Source organism: Amblyomma mixtum, chromosome 1 (genome assembly GCF_055824585.1).
Source record: "Amblyomma mixtum isolate Tamu chromosome 1, ASM5582458v1, whole genome shotgun sequence".
Classification (NCBI taxonomy): Eukaryota; Metazoa; Arthropoda; class Arachnida; order Ixodida; family Ixodidae; genus Amblyomma; species Amblyomma mixtum.
The window spans coordinates 257,301,617-257,320,945 of NC_143012.1; the positions used below are offsets into that span (position 1 = coordinate 257,301,617).

Here is a 19,329-nt window from a genome sequence, read left to right on the forward strand (position 1 = left end):
AAACGTAGCAGGGGACGGCAGAAAGTTAGGTGGGCGGATGAGATTAAGAAGTTTGCGGGGATACAGTGGCAGGAACTGACAAAGGACAGGGTTAATTGGAGAGACATGGGAGAGGCCTTTGCCCTGCAGTGGGTTTAGTCAGGCTGATGATGATGATGATCATGCGAGTAAATACGGTATTACAAGGGCTGGTGTCTTCATGGCTGCCTCTTACTACTGGCCTTGCAATTTGGTCATTACACGTCTTGCTTTGAGCTACGAATGGGCAGCTGAGAAAGTGTGATCCTCACACTAGTGTACATGTGTTTGTCTCCTTTGCTATCTTTAACTATAGATATTGACCATAGCACATGCTGCTCTGCTTTGAATGCAGGTGCCTCTGGTTCCTCATGGAGCCGCTGATCACCAAGAATGACGGCTACAGCTTCAGCTTTTTCAAGAGGCTCATTGAGAACATCAAGCAGACGCGGGACAACCAGTGCCCGGATGACAAGCAGGCCCAGCTTAAACTGTACGCGGTGTGCGACCTGGCCCTCGGGCTTGTGATGACCAAGACCACCAGCTTTGTGCTCAAGGACTTTCCCCAGGAACCGGTGCTGCCTTCCAAGTGGTACACCTTGCCAGACAAGGTGAGCCGTTCCTTGCCAGACAAGGCGAGATGTCCCGTGCCAGAGAAGGTGAGCCGTCCCTTGCCAACTTGCTAATGGAGGAACAGGAAGGGATATAGCAGATATAGCAGCGGACGGCAGCCATGGCTGAACAGCATACTACACTTGTGCGTTTGTCTCTGTCAGCTCAAAGAACAAAAACCAAAACAACCGGAGGCCCTGCTGGGGTCCAGCAAGATATTATCAGAGCAATCCTCACTGTGTTGCTCAATTTTGTTTTTGCTTGACACTATGGGGGACTATCAGCTAGTTTATCTGTGTAGTTGGATGCCCCTGGATTTACTAACTTTTGCTCTTATGTATGAATGCACTTGTTTGTTGGGAGTGTTAAAAGCGTATTGAAACAGAGGATCCGATCCATATCCAGTCGTAGTGGGCAAGAATACCTTTTGTCGTCCCCTTCTGAGAATAACTGGGACTTTCTCATTTTTCATTCTGCATTCGAACCATGCTAACAATGAAATTCATGGGACCCATGAAAAGTTTTGCTGAAGCAAAAACTTTGTTGTTGTGAAATCGGCCCGGAACGGTGAACTTTTCACTTTTTCGACACAAGTTATTGTTTTCACTTTGGGACTTGGATAAGATTAGAGAAGTAAAGTGCTAGTTAGCATGGATGAAGAAAGTATGAAGCATTTTGTTTTGTGTTTGCTGTTCTCACTTTGCAAAGCCATGCCATTTCATCCGTTCATGGTCTCAGCGTAGGCTCCCACTCTCATTTCGACTTCCTCTTTGTGCTTTAGGGAGAAAAGGTGCACCGCTAACGACTTCTTGAACCATGACTACCACAGTTTGCGCTGCACAGAACATGCTGCAATGATTTTGAGTGCCTGTTTATGTGTGGCACATGGTGTAGCACATGGTGTAGCACATGGTGTGGCACATGGTATGGCACATGGTGTGGCACATGGTGTGGCACATGGTGTGGCACATGGTGTGGCACATGGTGTGGCACATGGTGTGGTTACTGAGTGCTGATCTGTGAGGGATATCAGCTGCACCATTTTGGAAGCACTGTATTTCGTGAATTCAAACAGGATATGAAACACTGCAGGCATCTTTGGATGCATGAAAGTAGACGAATTGGCAGCCATATATCTCCCTTTGATTGCAGAAAAAGTTGTCAAGTTCATCTTTACTTCACAAAAATTTCATTGAAGCGCAAACTGGCTTTAAAAATAGTTCCTTGCGGGTGAAATTAGTTGCATTACTTTGTATGGTTTGTAGACGAGGAGTGGGAAATACTTCGTTTTAGCGAGGTTGGACTGTAGTTGAAATAATCGAACATATGGTGACAAGCTGTTGGAAACTTGTTGTCACATTTCGTGCTCCAGGTTCATTATGAAAAAAAAAAAAAAAAACTTCACAGTAGTTTGGTTCACATGTTGTTCTGGTAGTGAAACTAAAGGTGAATTCCGCTGGTCAATCTGGAGCAGGTTTTCTTGATCTGTGGAATGCGTGTTCCACTGGTCGTTTCGGTACAACTTGCTCTATGGCGGAGCACTTGCTGTCGATCCGCTGAGAAGGGATGGATTTGGCCGGACCTCTGAGGGTGCGGCGCCACCAATTCCAGAATGCGAGAATGAATTCGCTCTTTTAGCACGGTTCGGAGCCTCGCCGGTTAACCCTGGGCACTTGTTTACATTTGTGACGGCGTCGTCAATGCATTGGCAGTCTGAGTAGTCATGCTTCTCGCCCAAGTTCATCCATATAGTGGATGGAGGGGATTGGAGAGCAGCACCAGAAGTGGTGCCGAAACTTTAAAAGGTGTTTATTAGAAAAGCCTTCCTTAAATTGCCTAAAAAGAATCGAAAATCACTGTCTACATCAACGCGCTGTGTGCAGTTATTGGGATGGTGACGTATGCGCATATAGGTGGGGCATGCTGTCATTTCTTGTGTTTAGCCTCTGTTTTCGCTGACCGTAAGGCATGGCAAAATACAGCGGACCTCACGAGCTAACTGGAGGCTACGACAGCTGTGTCATCGCAAAGCGCTTCTAAAGAGAAAAACAAGAATGTGGTGGTGAATGCTGGGCCCAACTTTTGGAAATGGTCGCTCTTAGACCATCGGGTTCCCTACCGGAGCATATTTGTGTTTCTCTGGTCGACCAGGATTGCATCGCTCTGTGGTGGATTCTGTCGGTAAAGCAAGAACGGTGCAGGCATGCTTCGCTGTAACAGCATTCAATTTATAGCGTGTTGTATGCTCAGTTTTCCAGGAGTTTTTAATTGGATTTTGAATTGCTCGATCCTGTGACTGCCGTGATGTGAATTTCATATGGGCTGGTGGCCCGGCTTTTGTTGTGTGCTGAAAAGAGCTGCTACCGGTGGTGTGCAGGTTCAGGTGCCCAACATGAAGAGCTACTTGCCACCCGAGCTGGCCTTCTCTGCTCCCAAGGTGTGTATGAAGTAGCTGTACTTTTTTGTCCATTCATTCATGTTATAGCAACAGGCTTCAAAAATTGCTCATATGAAGTGTAATCCAATTTGATATGCTGTAGAGTCTCGATGATAGCGATCTTGCGGGGTCGCGAAAAAATTCGTATCATCTGAATTTTCGTGTCACTAATGCGTTCACGCAGATCAGATTACGGCTGACACAAGTTATTTATGGCCGTGCAAGCACAGCTTACTACTTGTGCGTACAACGCGACTAGCGATTGTGGGGTCAGTGATATATGCGTGGCGCCGCTCACTACTTTCCTGTGTTTTCAGTGCAACTATCTGTCGCGAAGTCTGTGATGTGCGAGCCGTGTGCCGCCGCTCACTGCTCATGGTGCATACAGCTGGACTAACTATTAGAGATCGCAACACTCAGCGCACGAGTGTCACGGCTCGTGCACTCATATCATCTGCAATGGTGCGGACGAGTGCCGACGGCTATTTGACCGAATGAGCTGTATACACTGTCGCGTAATATTAGCTGCAACGCACAAGATGTGTTAGCAGCTCAGTTCTCGAAACAGTGTGAGCCCAATGGTGCTAGGAATTGTTGGAGTTGGCTGTCGATGCAAACAACAAAGTACACATTGTGTACAGTGCTCTCTGGCCAAGAAATTTCGCGAATTCGCATCAACCGTGTTCGTATCATCGAGATTCTGCTGTGATCCGATGACTGTGATGCTCTTCTTCCAGGCCCACCTAGATATATCATGTTCTATTCCGAATCTCGGGAAATAACAAGCGTCGGCCTCACAAGGGCCTTGCATTTAATAATCGATTAACCACAAAGAAAAAAAAAAAGCCTTCTTTAGCAGCTCTTGAAGGTGCAGGCTCCTCACCCAGTGGCGAGAAGTTGCCTGTGTGATCCCGTAAGGGCACTGCATCGGAGCTATTCCTTTTGCAACAGCATATGTGGCGCAACTTTGCGTTCTGCTGTCTGAAGACGCACGGTTGTGGTGGTGTGTGTGCAGAACACCGGGGTGGACCTCGGGACGTTTGGGCGGACTCGTCCCCGGGGGGCTCTGAAGAGGATGCCGCGGAGGCCTCGGCCCCCCGTGGTCAGCGGAGGAGGAGGAGGCGCACCCCTGGTTCCGGCCGAGGTGTCCCAGGTGGAGGAGGAAGAGGTGGACGACGTCATAGCTGTGGAAGAGGAGGCATCACTGGGGTCAGCCACTCTGCCTGTTGCATTCACATCAGATTTGAATTCCCCTTGCACGAGCTAATGGTCGGAGATGCCACAACTGAGGTGCAGTGTTGGTTCTTGTTTTTCAAAATTTGTACAGTCCCAAGTATACTCGGTTTCATACATAGCAAATGCTGTGGGGACTGTGGACGTAGTACTACACCCACAAAAACTTGGGGGCCTTAAAGAAGAAAATGCGATAGCATTTGGGTTGCGTGCTATGGTGTTTACAATGAGTATCTAAAGTTTTTACGATTTTCCCGCCAAAACTCCGGTTCAGACCGATTCCATTGCCCTTGTATGGTGTGCACGAGTCATCACCTTCCAGAATGTCCAGGTACCTTCTATTGGATTATTCATGGAATTATACCAATCCGACCCACTAATCTACTGCATTCCACCTACCAATCCCCATTAATCCACCTTAGTTCATTTTCTGGGGTGGGCCTACTTTCAAAATTTTTAGGGTCCTCAGATTTTCAAATTTGGAGGTGCCCTATGATGGGTTCACTGGTGGTCACTTGATGTTGATTTCACGACCCTCTCAGTAGCATTCATAGATCGTGCGAAGTCCTCATGCCACTATTGGCACGGTGCAGCGGTTAAGTGCGCCACTGCCCCGGCCGTTGGGTGTTTCAACCACAGCCATCGGTGGTGCTTGTGAGACCCAGGTTGCTCATGTGCAGTGCCACAGGGGGCATTTTGTGATCACGTCACAAGGTCATGTGACCTCTCTCGACCAATAAGGAAATTTTGTGATAGAGAAGCCGGAAATTTTTTGTGAGACGACAGCCTAAATGCTTTCGCATTAACAGCCGTTTTATTCCGCTATATGTCATCTGTTTTCAAAACCTCGGTAAGTGTTTGGATAGAAACAGAGTGCCATATAAAATGATTTGCTAGCATTGGGAATCACAGTCGAAGCTGTGAGGCACTCAGTGTTCGGGCCATCTCACTATAATTTTCACAGAGTGTTCACTAGTTTTTAGACGCGGATGGAGTCTGAGCAATTTGCCCTACAAGCCACATATCATACTGTCGCATGTCATACCTACTTTTTGATGTTTTTATGAGTCACGGGACGAAAATGTGGCAGGAGTTAAAACGAAGTTCAGGAAGTTGCCAGTCACGGCACTTAAGATTTATTCCAAAGAGACACACCTTTGTTCACATTGGTTGTATGGCAAACTAGTTTTTGGACGCGGACTTAGCCTGTGTGAACAGGCGCATTAGCATTGGCAGCGTTGCCTGCAGTTACCTTGATAGCTAGGCATCATGTGACCTACAGAATCCCGGGTTACAAAACATTGTGCCTGCAGGGAACTATAGATTATTGCAAAGAAGCTCGGTCAAGTCAGGCCGCTTACACTATATTCATGTAATATCCATGTAAAGCAAATATGAATTATAGGCCTCATCTACGAAGTGACTTGTGTAGTAAAGATGCCATAAGCCTCTCCAGATCCCTATGTTTGACATATGTCTTTAGTAAAACGAGCTTCTGGGCAAGTTGGTTACTTTGCTTCCACATCACTGCAGCGTAAAGAAGACGAGCACAAAGGAAGAAAACACTTACGACACGGACAAACGCTGCACTCACAACTGATTTTATTTCGCCAGCAATGGGAAATATAAAGATTCCGCCGCTAATGCGCGCGCAGGAAAGTACACATGCCATGAATAACAAAGATACATTATACATCAGATACATCTTATCGTGTGGCCGAGAAAAGATCACATTCCGCTTTGTACAAATGAATAGAGGTATCGCTTACACAAAAATCACCCTTTTTCTTTATATGGTACGCTTCTAGTAGTTCACGTGCAGAGATCTGCAGTTCCTGCAGAGATCTTTGCGAGTACTCACCATTAATGACCCTTTTCTTATAAAGAATTCTAGAGAAGTTGTTGATTTTCTAAAAACCAACCGCAGCATTGGCTTTGCATTCTCTGTGGATGTGGAAGATTTGTTTTATTCGATACCCCACCGGGATTTGTTCGCGTCACTGAAACAGTGCATTGACAAGAGTGGCGTCGTCCCTTTCCAGAATTCAGCTGGTATGTCGGTTGGCAATTTTCTAACACTTTTAGAATTTTACCTTCAAGGAACTTTTATCGCTTTTAACAACAATCACTACTTACAAACCAAAGGAATATGCATTGGGTCTTGCGTAGCACCCATTTTAAGTGATATTTTTTTAGCCAGTATTGACGAGATTTTAGCAACTGTTTTTAAACCGGACGAGGTCACAAAAGTGTACCGTTATGTTGACGATTTTTTGATCTTATTGGACAAGCAGAGCCCTTTACACTACTGCGCTATTGCTGACAAGATTTTAGACGCTTTTAAACAGCATGGAAAGGGATTGACTTTCACTTGCGAAGTTCCAAAAGAGAAATGTCTACAGTTTTTAGATATTCGTTTAAAGTTCGGTGGGGATCACGTGTGTTGGCGGTACTCTCCACGTGTGCAAAAACGACTTTTACCATATGATTCTGCACACTCTAAAATAATAAAGAGAAGCATTGTGAACTTATGCCTAGAATCTGCACTAGATAAATCGTGCGAACATGAAATGCAGACCAGCTTTGACGGCCAATTGGCACGAATATTGGACTCGGGCTACCCTCAGTCGATCGTGACGTCTGTTGCCGAAACCCTCCTGAAAAAGGTAAAGAAGAGCACGACGTCCACGAAGACGAGGGAAGTTGAGCGCACTGTGCGTCCGGAAGTTGCCCCCTACCTGCACGCAGTCTCGCATAACTTGAAAAAAGTAGCGAATAGGTTTGGGGTGCCACTCGTTTTTTCGGCTCCGAAAAAGCTTGGCCAACTGTGCCCTCGTATCTCCGGTAAGGAGGCTACAAAATTCTGGATGCGGGAAAAAGCATACCAAGCCCCATGTACAGTGCCAGTCAGGAGTGGTATATGAAATTCCACTGTCATGCGGAAAAGCCTATGTCGGCCAGTCTGGCAGATGTGTCAATGATCGATTGAGGGAGCATGAAAGGAATTTTGAGAACGATGAAGATGTTAACTTAGTAAAACATTGCAGGTCTTGCCAGGATTGTTCGCCTCATTTTGACGGTGCAAAGATTCTAGGAAAAAGCAAAGATCAAACTGCACGTGAACTACTAGAAGCGTACCATATAAAGAAAAAGGGTGATTTTTGTGTAAGCGATACCTCTATTCATTTGTACAAAGCGGAATGTGATCTTTTCTCGGCCACACGATAAGATGTATCTGATGTATAATGTATCTTTGTTATTCATGGCATGTGTACTTTCCTGCGCGCGCATTAGCGGCGGAATCTTTATATTTCCCATTGCTGGCGAAATAAAATCAGTTGTGAGTGCAGCGTTTGTCCGTGTCGTAAGTGTTTTCTTCCTTTGTGCTCGTCTTCTTTACGCTGCAGTGATGTGGAAGACATATGTCTTGAACGCCATTATAGTGAATGTCACTGCAGCAAAATAGCCTGTTTAACGAAACAGTCCTTGTGCTTGTTGCTTATTGTTAAGTCGCTAGCTTATTGGTTTGCAGCGAATATGCATCAATAATATGTTTAAAGGTGCACTGAAGAGGATTCTGAACTTGTCTTTTTGCCGCGGGAACTCGATCTACACGTTCCTAGCATTCTTAGAAACTGCAACTTATTGCCCTGTATGGCTGATTTCCCTAATTAAATTGAATTAACGTCCAGCTCCCGCCCCTTTTTTTTTTTAATTCTGCATCGTACGATGGGCGGAGTCGACCAACGCGTGAAGTTTCTTTCAGCCAGCTCCGTGGAGGCTTTGCTTTCGCTTTATTTTGTTTTTTAGGTTTCCATGAATAAATAGTTTCATTCGCAGATAATATAGCCGCAAAATAAGCCCGCAGAAATAAAAATACGCGCGGACTATTTGCTACTACGGACTACTACGTATTACTCCGCCGATGGCAGAGCGGCAAGCCGCCATGGGACTGGGTGAAAGGCACTCCACGCGTTGGTCGACTCCGCCCACCGTACGAGGCAGAATTAAAAAAAAAGGGCGGGAGCCGGACGTTAATTCGATTTAATTAGGGAAATTGGCCACACAGGGCAATAAATAAGTCGCAGTTTCTAAGAATGCTGGGAACGTGTAGATCGAGTTCCCGCGGCAAAAAGACAAGTTCAGATTCCTCTTCAGTGCACCTTTAACCATTTGAAAGTGAGCCGCGGTGCAGGCATTCCGCCACAGTTCACCTCTGTAGCCTTCTTGTTAGCTAGGGGCAGAAGGCAGTGTGAGATTTTCTTGAAGAAAGCAAGCCGTGGCCGATGCTCGCTGGGACAGTGCTGCTGCATGCAGTGCCCCTGCGGCATCAGCGTGCTTTCAGGGCCGCTTCCAGTGGCCACGTTTCACACAACAGCCATTCTAGCCACCCTACTGACAGCCTTCAGTTTGCTGCTGAAAATTTGCTTCACAGTTATGTATGTCTGCAACGTAAGGTTTGTTTCTGTGGGCCCATATTCTGGGCAATCTATGTATATCCTTCTGCGTTTCTGTCCTGCTTTCTGGCCTCCGCCATGTCGTCATGCGCCTAGTGCCCTCCTGCATTCATTCTTGCAGCTGCAGGATGCACCAGCGCCCTCTCGTGACGCTGCCTGCAACTAGGTCTATCGTAGCAGGTGCTATTGCCACTACACAGTCCTAACACTGTATTAAACACTCTACTTGGCTGCTTGACGAGAGCGGGTGGCGAGGACAGAAAAGTCGTTTCCTGACGTGGGCTTCACGATCTTTACGCACGGCTCTTGGGGTGGTGGTAATTTCAGGATGGAGACAGGCAGCACCCCCAGTGAAGAGGGTGGCAGCCCTCTGTCCACCACGGTGGTGAGCCTGCGCACCCTGCGACCCACCCGCCGGGACCGCCTCACCGAGCAGCAATCCGGTGCCAGCCAGTCCAAACGGTCAGCTTCTTCTGCTCACTTCTGGTCGTCTGCTCTGCACTTGCAGCTGCAAAAGTCCCGTGGTCTCTAGATTGTGCAAAAGTGCAATGTAAAAGCAGCTTTTGTCTCTCAAAGCTGACTTTCTTTTGTCTCTCTACGTGAATGATTTGCATAGCCTACGATGCAAACTGGTTAGGTAAGAGAAGCTAAAGCTGCAAAAAATAAAATAGGAAGAGATATATTTCCCGCTTTGTGAATAGTAGTTTCTTGGTTCAAATCGAATAGTAATTTTGTTGGAATAATTTCCTAGTGAATATTTCAAATACTTCTGGCACACAAAAAAGATTGAACGGCATAGTAAGCATTTTCAAAATCATGTAGTTTTTGAACGCACCAGGCCACCATATTGAAAAAAGGGAGGATGCATTGAAGCTTTGCCACACTCTGTGAAGCTGTGTCAACTTTCTGCAAAAATGGCCATCGGAAATTGGGGGAGCCAACCTACATGTGGTCACGACGTATCTGTGGGGTGTATGTGGATGCCATATCTATGGATGCCGTATCTATGTATGCCCTACCAGAGGACGTACGCTGATTCGAAACCACATGCAAGAGGAGTTCTAGAAACATTATTCGCTCGAGATGAATACTTCCAAGATTTGAAATACCAAACATTTGATTCGAATGGGATATCGAATACTTTACTGTTCGACGAGATATTCAAAACATCGAATATTTGCACATGCCTAGATATCTCCCTTTCTTTAATTCTGAATGCAAGTTTGTGTGAGCAGTTTCGCTGCACTGCTACCGCATTTTTCTCTGCTGCCTAGTTCCAGTCAGTGGCTGATTCTAACACTCATCCAATTTTTGTTCGAGAAAAAAAAAATTCTAAATTTGTGCAGATGTCTGTAGCGATGTTTATTTCTGCTCCTGCATTAGTGCCTGTGACTCCCAGTTAGTTTTGTTATTTTAACAGTTTGTGAAAATGGAAAAAGTGCGATTTTTGCCAGAGCAACCAGTAATTAGTTTTTTTTTCAATGGTTTCCAAACGTTTTGTACCTCTGCTTTTGCCAATCCCAAACAAAAGTCTCTGTAACACTGAAAACATATGTGGGCCTAGGTAAGCAAGATCGCCTTTTCTTGTGTGGGTATTTTTGCAGCCAGCCATATATTAACAGCGGCTAGCCTTTGTGTAGATGCCGCAGCCATTTCTGCTCTTGAACAGCAGCAAGTTGTTCAGTATACCAGTAGTGAATTAAGGGAGAAGAAACACAGTGGAAGTGTTTGGGCCTTATGTCTCCTACAAAATGCCTTCAATAGTTCATCAATAAGCGTACATGTTCATTGTCATGTTGCATGTTACAAAAGCAGTGTTGGGCGCAGGTCACGCCTGGAGCCTGTGCCGGAGGACGGATCAGACCAGAGTTCTGAGCAGCTTAGGTGAGTACCCGGTCTCTTGCACTGTCTGCATTGCTTCTTTTCAAAATATGCTTTGACTTATCCACCTTCTTGAAAATGCAGTACAGTCTGTGTAATGCAGACTGTTGTGGAAATTGGGAACGTCTGCATTTCGTGAAAGCTCTTGTCTCTTCTCTTCTACCCACCACTCTTTCCTCATGGCCTTCCTGAGGAGAGAGTTGTGGGTACGTGACCATGACTCTTACCCGAGTACGAGTGTATCGTGCTTCCTGGATAGGTAGCCAACACTTACATCTGGCACACACACACGAGAGACATCAGAAGCGAACATGAATTGAAAAAACATCTTAAATGGCTGTTGACCACCTTCGGCTTGAAAATGTCTTGCTCTGGTGGCTTCAGGCATTGTCCAAGGGTGGCATTCTAACAGTAATTTCTGTGAAGGCTGAGTTACAACTGAGTGGTAGTTGCTGCATTAAAAAAATGTAGCAATTTTGCTCTCGCCTGTTCCACCTCTGAGAGCCATTACAGTCATATGCCAGGCTACATAGCCTCCAGAAGTAAAATTTTCCTTTCTCATCCTCTCAAGAGGGAGGTGTGAGGCTATATTTAAAGTCTGCGTCATGCACTCTCTGGGTGATGGCCAGCACCCGTCTCCAGGACACAGCAGATATCGATGCCACATTGCGCAGGGCTAAAACGCACTCTATCAGTTCCCTTGTGTGCAGTGTGGCAACTCGCCAGCAGTGGATTGAGAATGCAATCTATGCAGGGCAAACACGACAAAGCTGCTGCTGCAAAAAAAAAAAAAAAAAAAGACTGGGAATGAATGCACCGGTGACAGTCAGACGACATACGTTTTGACATCCTGCTCACCCCACTTGTGATTGAATATTGTCACGGGTCAGAGATGACAGCACAGACGCAGACATGGATGACAGACAGAAGACCAGGGTTAAACTCTGAACACCTGTGAGCAGCAAGAGTGCTTGGAGGTCATCGAAGGTGGGGAACAGTGGTTGCTTTCAGTCGCAGTCAGTTTAAAGGTGAAAAACTTTTGAGATAGGGCACCTAAAGTACCTTCGACAACCTCAAACACCGTAGAAACAGTTGCGGACAGTTACCGTATTTACTCACGTAATAGACGCACTCGCATAATAGGCGCACCCCTAGTTAGGGCGCGAAAAATCAGATTTTTTTATTTCCGCGCATAATAGACGCACCCCGAACTTGGCACTGTGATCAATACTGTATTTACCTCGCCACCCCCGCTTCCCAATCTTTATTTTAACAAAGTTTTTGCTGAACTGACTACTAATCCCTACTAGTGCTGCTGCCGTCGCAGCTGCTGCGGACCCAAAGCACGTACAACGACATCGCGCAGAACAGCCGCACACAGTTTTCAGGGATGCTCACTTTAAATGTCTGTTTGGAAAGCTTCATCTCCAGCCGGAAACGTTCCCGACTTAGGCCCGCGAAAACCTCGGCGCTTGGAGTCGCGTACGAAAATTTAGGGACGCCGCAGTCGCAACTGCCGCACTTCTCGGCCACGTCGTATTTTCCAACCTGCCGCACGCTTGCCGCGTTCGAGAGCAAACTCCCAGCGGTGTAGTTGTTAAGGTGCTTGCCGTCGAGCTAAAACATCAACGCTCCGCGGCAAAGCCATAAACCACGATAACTATCGCGCTACCGCAAATCCCGGCACTTGACAGCAACAACAACAAAAAAAAAAACGAGCTGGAGATGCTGATGGCGATATAGATAGCGAAAGCTCGCGGCGGAGGAAAACGATGATGATGATGATGAGCTTGGCCTTGGGCGGGCGTCTGGAAGCTCCTGTGCGCGTGTGTGGCCTCCGCGATCAAGCGCCCGTTGCGCGCAGCCGGAGCCGATCGCGGAGGCCTCGGCGCGTGCATTCCGAAAGTTTCGGTGCGGCCCTTCCACGGACCTTTTTTTTTTTAACATTTTCTTCGCGAAAACGGGGTGCGGCCCGTACACGAGTGTGTTTACGCGGTGTGTTCAATTTTGCGAGTCGAAAAATTTCCGGAAATTTTACCCCGCGTAATAGGCGCACCCCAAACTTTGAGCCGGATTTTCTGGAAAAAAAGTGCGCCTATTATGCGAGTAAATACGGTATCTGGTCACCTCTCGCATGCCAAATAAAAGTGTTAAGGCCACTGGTTTTGAGCAAAGCGCACGAGCAGATAAGCATTACAAGGATTGTTGCATCACCCCCTCCTAAGTAAGCATTGCCCTGATGCTTGGAACACAAAGCTTGAGGTCACTAAACAATGAAAAACATAATTTAATGTTAATTCATTAGCAGCATGTGTAGCAGGGCTTCATGGGTGTGCATCACTTCGTCCATGCCGCCACTTGGATGCTGTTGGTTCACTGGGAACGACTTGGTTGTACAATCCACCTAGTTGTCGGAGAGTCTTGTACAGTGCAAAATATTGCTTAGAATTTTTTCATTAAGCCTCCGAAGACTTATTGGTGTCCACACCCACAGGCGGTTACTTGAATCACCTGGAATCAGCACCTGGATGTCATTGTAGGTTGTAGCGTCGGTAGTTGGTCTGCTCTTGTCCCTTATGCACAGTTGGGCAAGCTTTCAAGCCTGTTTCATGTACTGTAGGCAGATGGCAATGCCAGGGTTGTCTTCGTCAGCAGTGTTTGGTAGCATGGCATTGAGGGTGGTCGTAGCTTCCCCACTGTGAACGAGCTTGAAGGGTGCGTTTGGTAGTGCTGGTCTAGATGCTGTGTCCAGAGCTGTGTAGCTCGCGCTACACGTGTGAGCTAAGCTGAGCATATAATATTGTGCAAAGAACCCAGGCGCTTTTGGACGAGAACATGACTGAGTGATTGGTGTCTGTATGGCATTGGGCACTGCAGCGGTGAAGTGCAGAACTATACCAAGGCTCTCCATTTTTTTTCTAGATCTCAGATACTGCTGTAACTGTGGAACAAGGAGACGCGTGGAGGGGTTGATTATGCGCTTGGAGCAGGTGACGCACTTCAGGTGCAGAACTGACCCAAGCACAAGTGCCATTGTGCCAACAGCAAGCCAAGCCTTTCCAGCCATTGAGGTACCCATCCGTATGAGGCTGGTGCCGCCTATCAGAAACACATTAGGCATGTCCTGCTGAGTGGGTCGCACCCTCCACCCTGTGAGGTTCTTAGCACCTGTCAAAGGCAAACGCTGCCTCACTGGTGAGATAGCAACGCTAGTTGCACCAAAAGGCTGACCCTGCTACAATATGACAAAATGCAAGTACTACCTGCGCCAAGTCTCTGCAAAGAGTTTGTACTTTGTAAAGCAGAACTGCAGAACTGGATCTTCAGGCGTCACCTGTACAGCTAGCACAAGTGTGACAGATGGAGTACCGTATTTACCCAATTCCAACGCGCACCTTTTTTCGGGGAAAATATGTCTCAAAATCGCATGCGCGTTGGATTCGAGTGCAAACCGAAACTGCCCCATAGCTGCCCATCGTCATCGCCATTATACGATGTGGGAGCTCACTAACTGCCGGCAAACATGGGAGCACGTTTGCTCGTCGTTTTCTGCGTCGCAGGAGCCGTTTTCAATCGGTGCCGCTTGTCATTGGTCGCGTGCTCAGCGACCACGGACCACGTTCACGGCGACGGTATCCCGTGCACTGCCGCGGGCGGACGCCTCATCACTGCCTTTGCACGATCGAGATACGCGGCTCGAAGAATATGTTGATGAAACAATGGTTGTCGGAAACGCATCATTTAGGCGGTAAAGTTCCAAAAACGATGAGAGTCCTTTCTGTTTTGCGGCCAATTCTCTGACAGAGATTACATCGTCCGCAGGCGGGGCACGCCGCGCCGCTGACGAGGTCGTGCATCATGCCGATCTAACAGATAAGAGCGCTTCCGCGCTCGTTTTTACGTTTGTTTTGGCCGTCGAACATCTTTATCTTTCGCTCAGATGCACTGACGAAGTCATGGATGCTCCGCAAGGAGCTTGAAGGATCCAAATGGTGCATCGCCGTTGCCGCAGTTACGCCTAGCAGCAGACGAACCTCCCGTCACCGGAGCTCTCCGCTTGCGCTTGGGGCGTCTTCCTTTATACTGATGCTTTGTCAGGAACTTGCGTGAAAGAAAATCTCGTTTCTCAGTCGCATCCATAGCGGAGAAAGGAGAAAAACCCGGGCAGAAGCGTTGGTTCATGTCTCGGTGGCGGCAGAACAAAGGAAGAGCGTCTGCGTCTGACCGTGCGGTGGAATGCTCGTAGCCAATGGAAGGGCTCCGATCGTACCACGTGATTTGAAGGGCCAGTCGCGACGCTCGACTCGAGCAGGAAACGATCTTTTTTTTTTATTTTTATCAAGAATGTGCCGCTGCCGAAGTGGCTTCTGGTAGGAGAGGGTTAGGCCTACTTCCCCGCGAAAATTCAAGAGCGGGCGACGAGCGAAATGCCGCGTTCCCGAAATTCGGTCAAATTCGCACTTTCGCGAGCCACCGCGAGAGCTTGAATTGCATTTTTTACTAACTTCCCATTGGTTATTGGCTTTGATTTTTTTATACATAAAAGAAGAGGCTTGGGAGAATACAAAACATAAGCAAATACAAAATCGACTTTATCGAAAAAAATCGCGGTTTTTTCACCCGCATCTCTCCTTAAAATATAAAACGGTTGCAAATTATTTTCATTCGTGGAAGCCACATGCACGTTAGAAGCGGGGCTTGTAGTTTTTTTTTTTTTTTCATTGCCAATATCGGCGCGCGTTAGAATCGGGGCTTGAATTTTTTTTTTTTTTTTTTTTTTGGTGCCGTAAATTGGATGCGCGTTGGAATCGGGGGCGCGTTGGAATTGGGTAAATACGGTAAGCAGCCACCCAAATTGTCCCTAAAATACTTCGTTACATCATTACTATGTGGTAGGGCACTATATTGACTGCAGCATTTGTCACAGTTACCTGTATTTGGGGAGAAAAAAGTGGAGAACTGAAACAGACTGAAGTGTGCTCTGACCGCATTGTGGTCGTCCCAATGGTATGGGCGGCAAGCTAGGAATCTGTGTGGATCAGTTGTTCACAAGTGGCGTTAATGTTGGGTTCTTGCTCAGTAGAAGTTGCAGAACAACATGCAACTGTGAAATTCTCAGGCAGCATCAGCTTTGGCATTTGCTCTCGTGATAACAAGTAGGTATTTACTGAAAATGTTGCCAGTTGTGGGCTTCAGCTGTTGTCTACGCTTGTGGTCAAGGAAAGGGCATGAACACAAGACATGGCTGCTGGGCATGGCTGCGCTCGGAGAAAAGACTCATGGATGGTTGGGTACAGATGGAAGCCGCTTGCTTTCATTTCTCGTACAGACGGCAAGAGGGCTTGCACAAGCACTGTATGTGATGTGTGTCGGTGTCAGCGCCGCATTTGTTCGTGAAATGAGGGAGGCCATTAAACAGTCGATGGTTGGCTGAAAAGCTGCTTAAGTGGCTCAGCGGGCGCATTATTCCCTGCAGTGTGCACATGGCGGAAGCAACGGGGGAAGAGGTCCCTGACACGTGAGTGTTGTTGTTGCCCCTGGTGGGGCCGCATGCTGCACGGGGGCCACCACAGGGGGCTGCTCCTTTCTTGGCGCAGGCGGGGGACCGGGCTGCTGGCCAACGGTGCGGAAGAGAACACCAGCCCCAACAATGGCCAGCAGCCACCAGACACATTGGTACGCTCCGCAGCCGCATTGCGTAACATGCGCCACAGTTAGACTGTATCGTAATGAAATGGTAGTCCCCATGAATGCTGCCAATGAAGGTAGTATGTGCAACACTTTGTTTAAAAGCAACCTGCAGTGGTGGCTTAGTGGCTACATCATTCAGCGGCTGAGGTTAAGGATGCTGGATGAGATCCCAGCCATGCCAGCCACATTCTGATGGAGGCGAAATGAAAAAGACATGCGTGTGCTGTGCTGTGTCAGCGCACGCTAAAGAGCCCCGGGTGCTCGAAATTCATTTGAAGTGCTCTACTGCAGTATTCCTTGTAGCCCACGTGCAGCTTCAGGATGTTAAACCCTGCATTCCAAAACTAGCCATACCATCTCTCACCACTAAAATGGAGCTAAGCCGAAATCAAAGCTGAATTTGACGCCACACATGCTGAACCACTTGGTGGAGTGGCTCATTTGCAGATGCTATGCCCCCGTTGCTTTCCTTTCGTTTCTAAAATAGTATGCATTCTATAACCAGGAGCTTTTCGCGTCTTACCTGAGAGCGGTGGCTGTCTGACAGCTCCAGTACAAAGTCCATGGATGTCTAGTGTGGGTTCGTGCATGTTTGAATGACGGGGTACTGTTATACTTCATAGCCAGTTGCTTCAATCAAGTTTTCTTCACTTCTGGTCACTGGTTCAAAATGATGACGCAGTCTTAATTTGTATGCTCGCTAATATTTGTATTTCAAGTTAAGTGCTTCATTTCCCCCCCCCCCCAAAAAAAAATAGTACATTTAATTAGTGTTGTGAAGTTCTCCATGCTTCTTAGCTTTACAGGGGCTGTGCCACTAGGGTCCGTTTTTGAGTGACTGCCAAGCTGTGTTTGGCGACCCTTCTTCAATACAGTGTTGTCACCCCTTTGGCACTTTGTTCTCCTGTAGTGAACTCTCATTTTAAAGAAATTCTCTTGCCTTTGCATGATTTTCACAATAAAATTAAGAAGTGGCTGAGTGTTGTTGCCTTGTACAGCATACTTTAAGCAGCAACAATACAGTCGAACCCGGATATATCGAACCCGCATATTTCGAATTATTGGCTATATCGAACACACAGATTACCCCCTTGAAAATATTACGTAAAATTATAGGACAGCTGCGTTGTATATCGAATTCCATTTTCGCCGGACATTGGATATATCGAACGCCGCGCCGCGCTCTGCCCCTGGAAGGTGCGCTTTCCCCCAAAGACTTTCCTGTCCGGTCCTCAGTCGCCTCAGCGGAGAACATTTCCGCAGTCATACAGCAGGCGCAGGGCTTTTTTTTTTTTTTGTTCCCCCGTTTTTGCGCCCCACCGGCGCAAGCTTTCCCGCTCCTCCTGTACCGCCGGCGTGTGCTTGGGCAAGGTCATTGGAGCTCAGTGAAGAGAGAGCTCAGCATGGAGACGCACGGCGATGTTTCCAAGCCACGCTTCCTGGGGAATGGAAAAGAGAGAGAACGGTCACTTGTGGGTCCGGGGAGAAGAGAGCGATCAAAAAAAAAAAAAGCGAAGCCCAGAGCGCCCTCGACAGCACATTCCGCCGATCTTTCTCCCTGCTCTTTCTTTTCCCTCTGTCGTTCCTTCGCAGCCACGTTGACTGCTGCTCGCACATAGGCTTCGCTCGGACCGCTCCATCTGTGTCTCGCGTGTTTTTCTTGTGTGTGCCTGTGTTTCAACATGCGACGTGAAGCAGACCACAGTAGCCAACTGTTTTGGCAAGGCAGGCCTTGAAGTGGCCAGAGATGAATGTCGGAAAGATTTAGATGACGATGAGTGCTTTGACGACGCATTTCACAACTTGTCCAATTTTCCTGGCACCGTTCCGTCCAAAGTGACTGTTGAGGACTTTATTAACGCTGACAGCAAAGTTCAAGCGGTAGCCGACCTTGCTGATAAGGACATTGTGGCTGGAATAGCTGGCGTTCAAGGCGCCGATTCTAGCGACGACGAGGACAACTGTGTTGTCGAAGAAACGTGTCCGTGCACAGCCACTGAACTGGCGTCAGCGTTCAGCCTGATTCGGCGCTGTTGTGACGAAATGGAAGGCACTGGGCTCTCGCACCTGGACAGTCTCGAGAAGGTCGAGACCAGTGTTATGAACTTCGTTTCGCAGAGGAAAAAGCAGCCCAAAATTAGTGATTTTTTTTTCTGCGAAATAAAGCGCTTTCACACTGTGTGCCCATACTATATGATTTGCGGCTGTTCCAGACGGTAAGCCACAATTTGTTATGATCGCGAGTGATCTGTATATCGAATTTTCGCTATATCGAACCATTTTCCAATCCCCTTTGAATTCGATATACCCGGGTTTGACTGTATATACCTAGTATACGCACAGTGTTTCAAAGGCTTTGCATTCGCTTGAGAAAAATTGAAGAAAAGCAGAAAAAAATAAAATCAAGGTGCTCTACGAGCTAGATGCCCTAAAAAAGACAGACATGGTCTGCATGGTTGCATTGAACTGTGTGTGTGATTCCCTTGTGTTGTGTTGTCTTGTCTTGTATGCAGGTGACAAGGAGTACACGACTGAAGCAGTGAGCAGTTCACAGAGGAATGGTGAATTGGGATGTAAAATAAAGGTTTCTTTTCACACGCACAGCACCACCTCTTGGCCACTGGGATGCCTTGCTCACCACTACTGGCACCAGTCTTGCACATAAGCCAGTGTGAAATGGCAAAGCTGTTACACTGCAGTGCCCATTTTTATTTGTCTTTTAGTGCAAAAGCACTACTTCAGATGGTTCCAACAAAAAAAAAAAAAAAGTTGTGTGAAGCCTCACAGTAACTCAGGTAAGCTTGGGTAAGTTCGGAGAAGCGTCGTGCCGGTTGTAGTCAGTGGGAAGGTGACCTTGGCCAACCTGGAGAAGTAAATATTGCTGCAAGTGGGAATTGAACCTGCAGCAGCGTGAACAGATCAGCTTCGTTGGCCACTGCATGAGAGCACTATGCTATTGCCGCAGCCAGTAACGACTTTCGCTGTGCATTGTACGTAGTC

At 47.3% G+C, this 19,329-nt stretch overlaps 2 protein-coding genes across 5 annotated transcripts in view; both read left to right on the forward strand.

The window, feature by feature from the left end:
- LOC149371554 (sister chromatid cohesion protein PDS5 homolog B-like) overlaps nucleotides 1-18,932 on the forward strand; it is a 57,370-nt gene extending 38,438 nt beyond the window's left edge. The window contains exons 19-26 of one of the 4 annotated variants that reach the window (XM_089565825.1): nucleotides 374-677; nucleotides 3,008-3,067; nucleotides 4,083-4,276; nucleotides 9,085-9,219; nucleotides 10,585-10,641; nucleotides 16,115-16,156; nucleotides 16,236-16,314; nucleotides 18,843-18,932. In XM_089565825.1, coding sequence (XP_089421951.1) covers nucleotides 374-677; nucleotides 3,008-3,067; nucleotides 4,083-4,276; nucleotides 9,085-9,219; nucleotides 10,585-10,641; nucleotides 16,115-16,156; nucleotides 16,236-16,314; nucleotides 18,843-18,872 — 901 coding nt within the window. In that variant the 3' untranslated portion in view covers nucleotides 18,873-18,932. The remainder of the gene's footprint in view (nucleotides 1-373; nucleotides 678-3,007; nucleotides 3,068-4,082; nucleotides 4,277-9,084; nucleotides 9,220-10,584; nucleotides 10,642-16,114; nucleotides 16,157-16,235; nucleotides 16,315-18,842) is intronic. The other 3 variants (XM_089565827.1, XM_089565826.1, XM_089565828.1) reach the window with 3 other exon arrangements.
- LOC149371550 (short-chain dehydrogenase/reductase family 9C member 7-like) overlaps nucleotides 1-19,329 on the forward strand; it is a 393,612-nt gene that overhangs the window by 302,695 nt on the left and 71,588 nt on the right. The window lies entirely within an intron of this gene.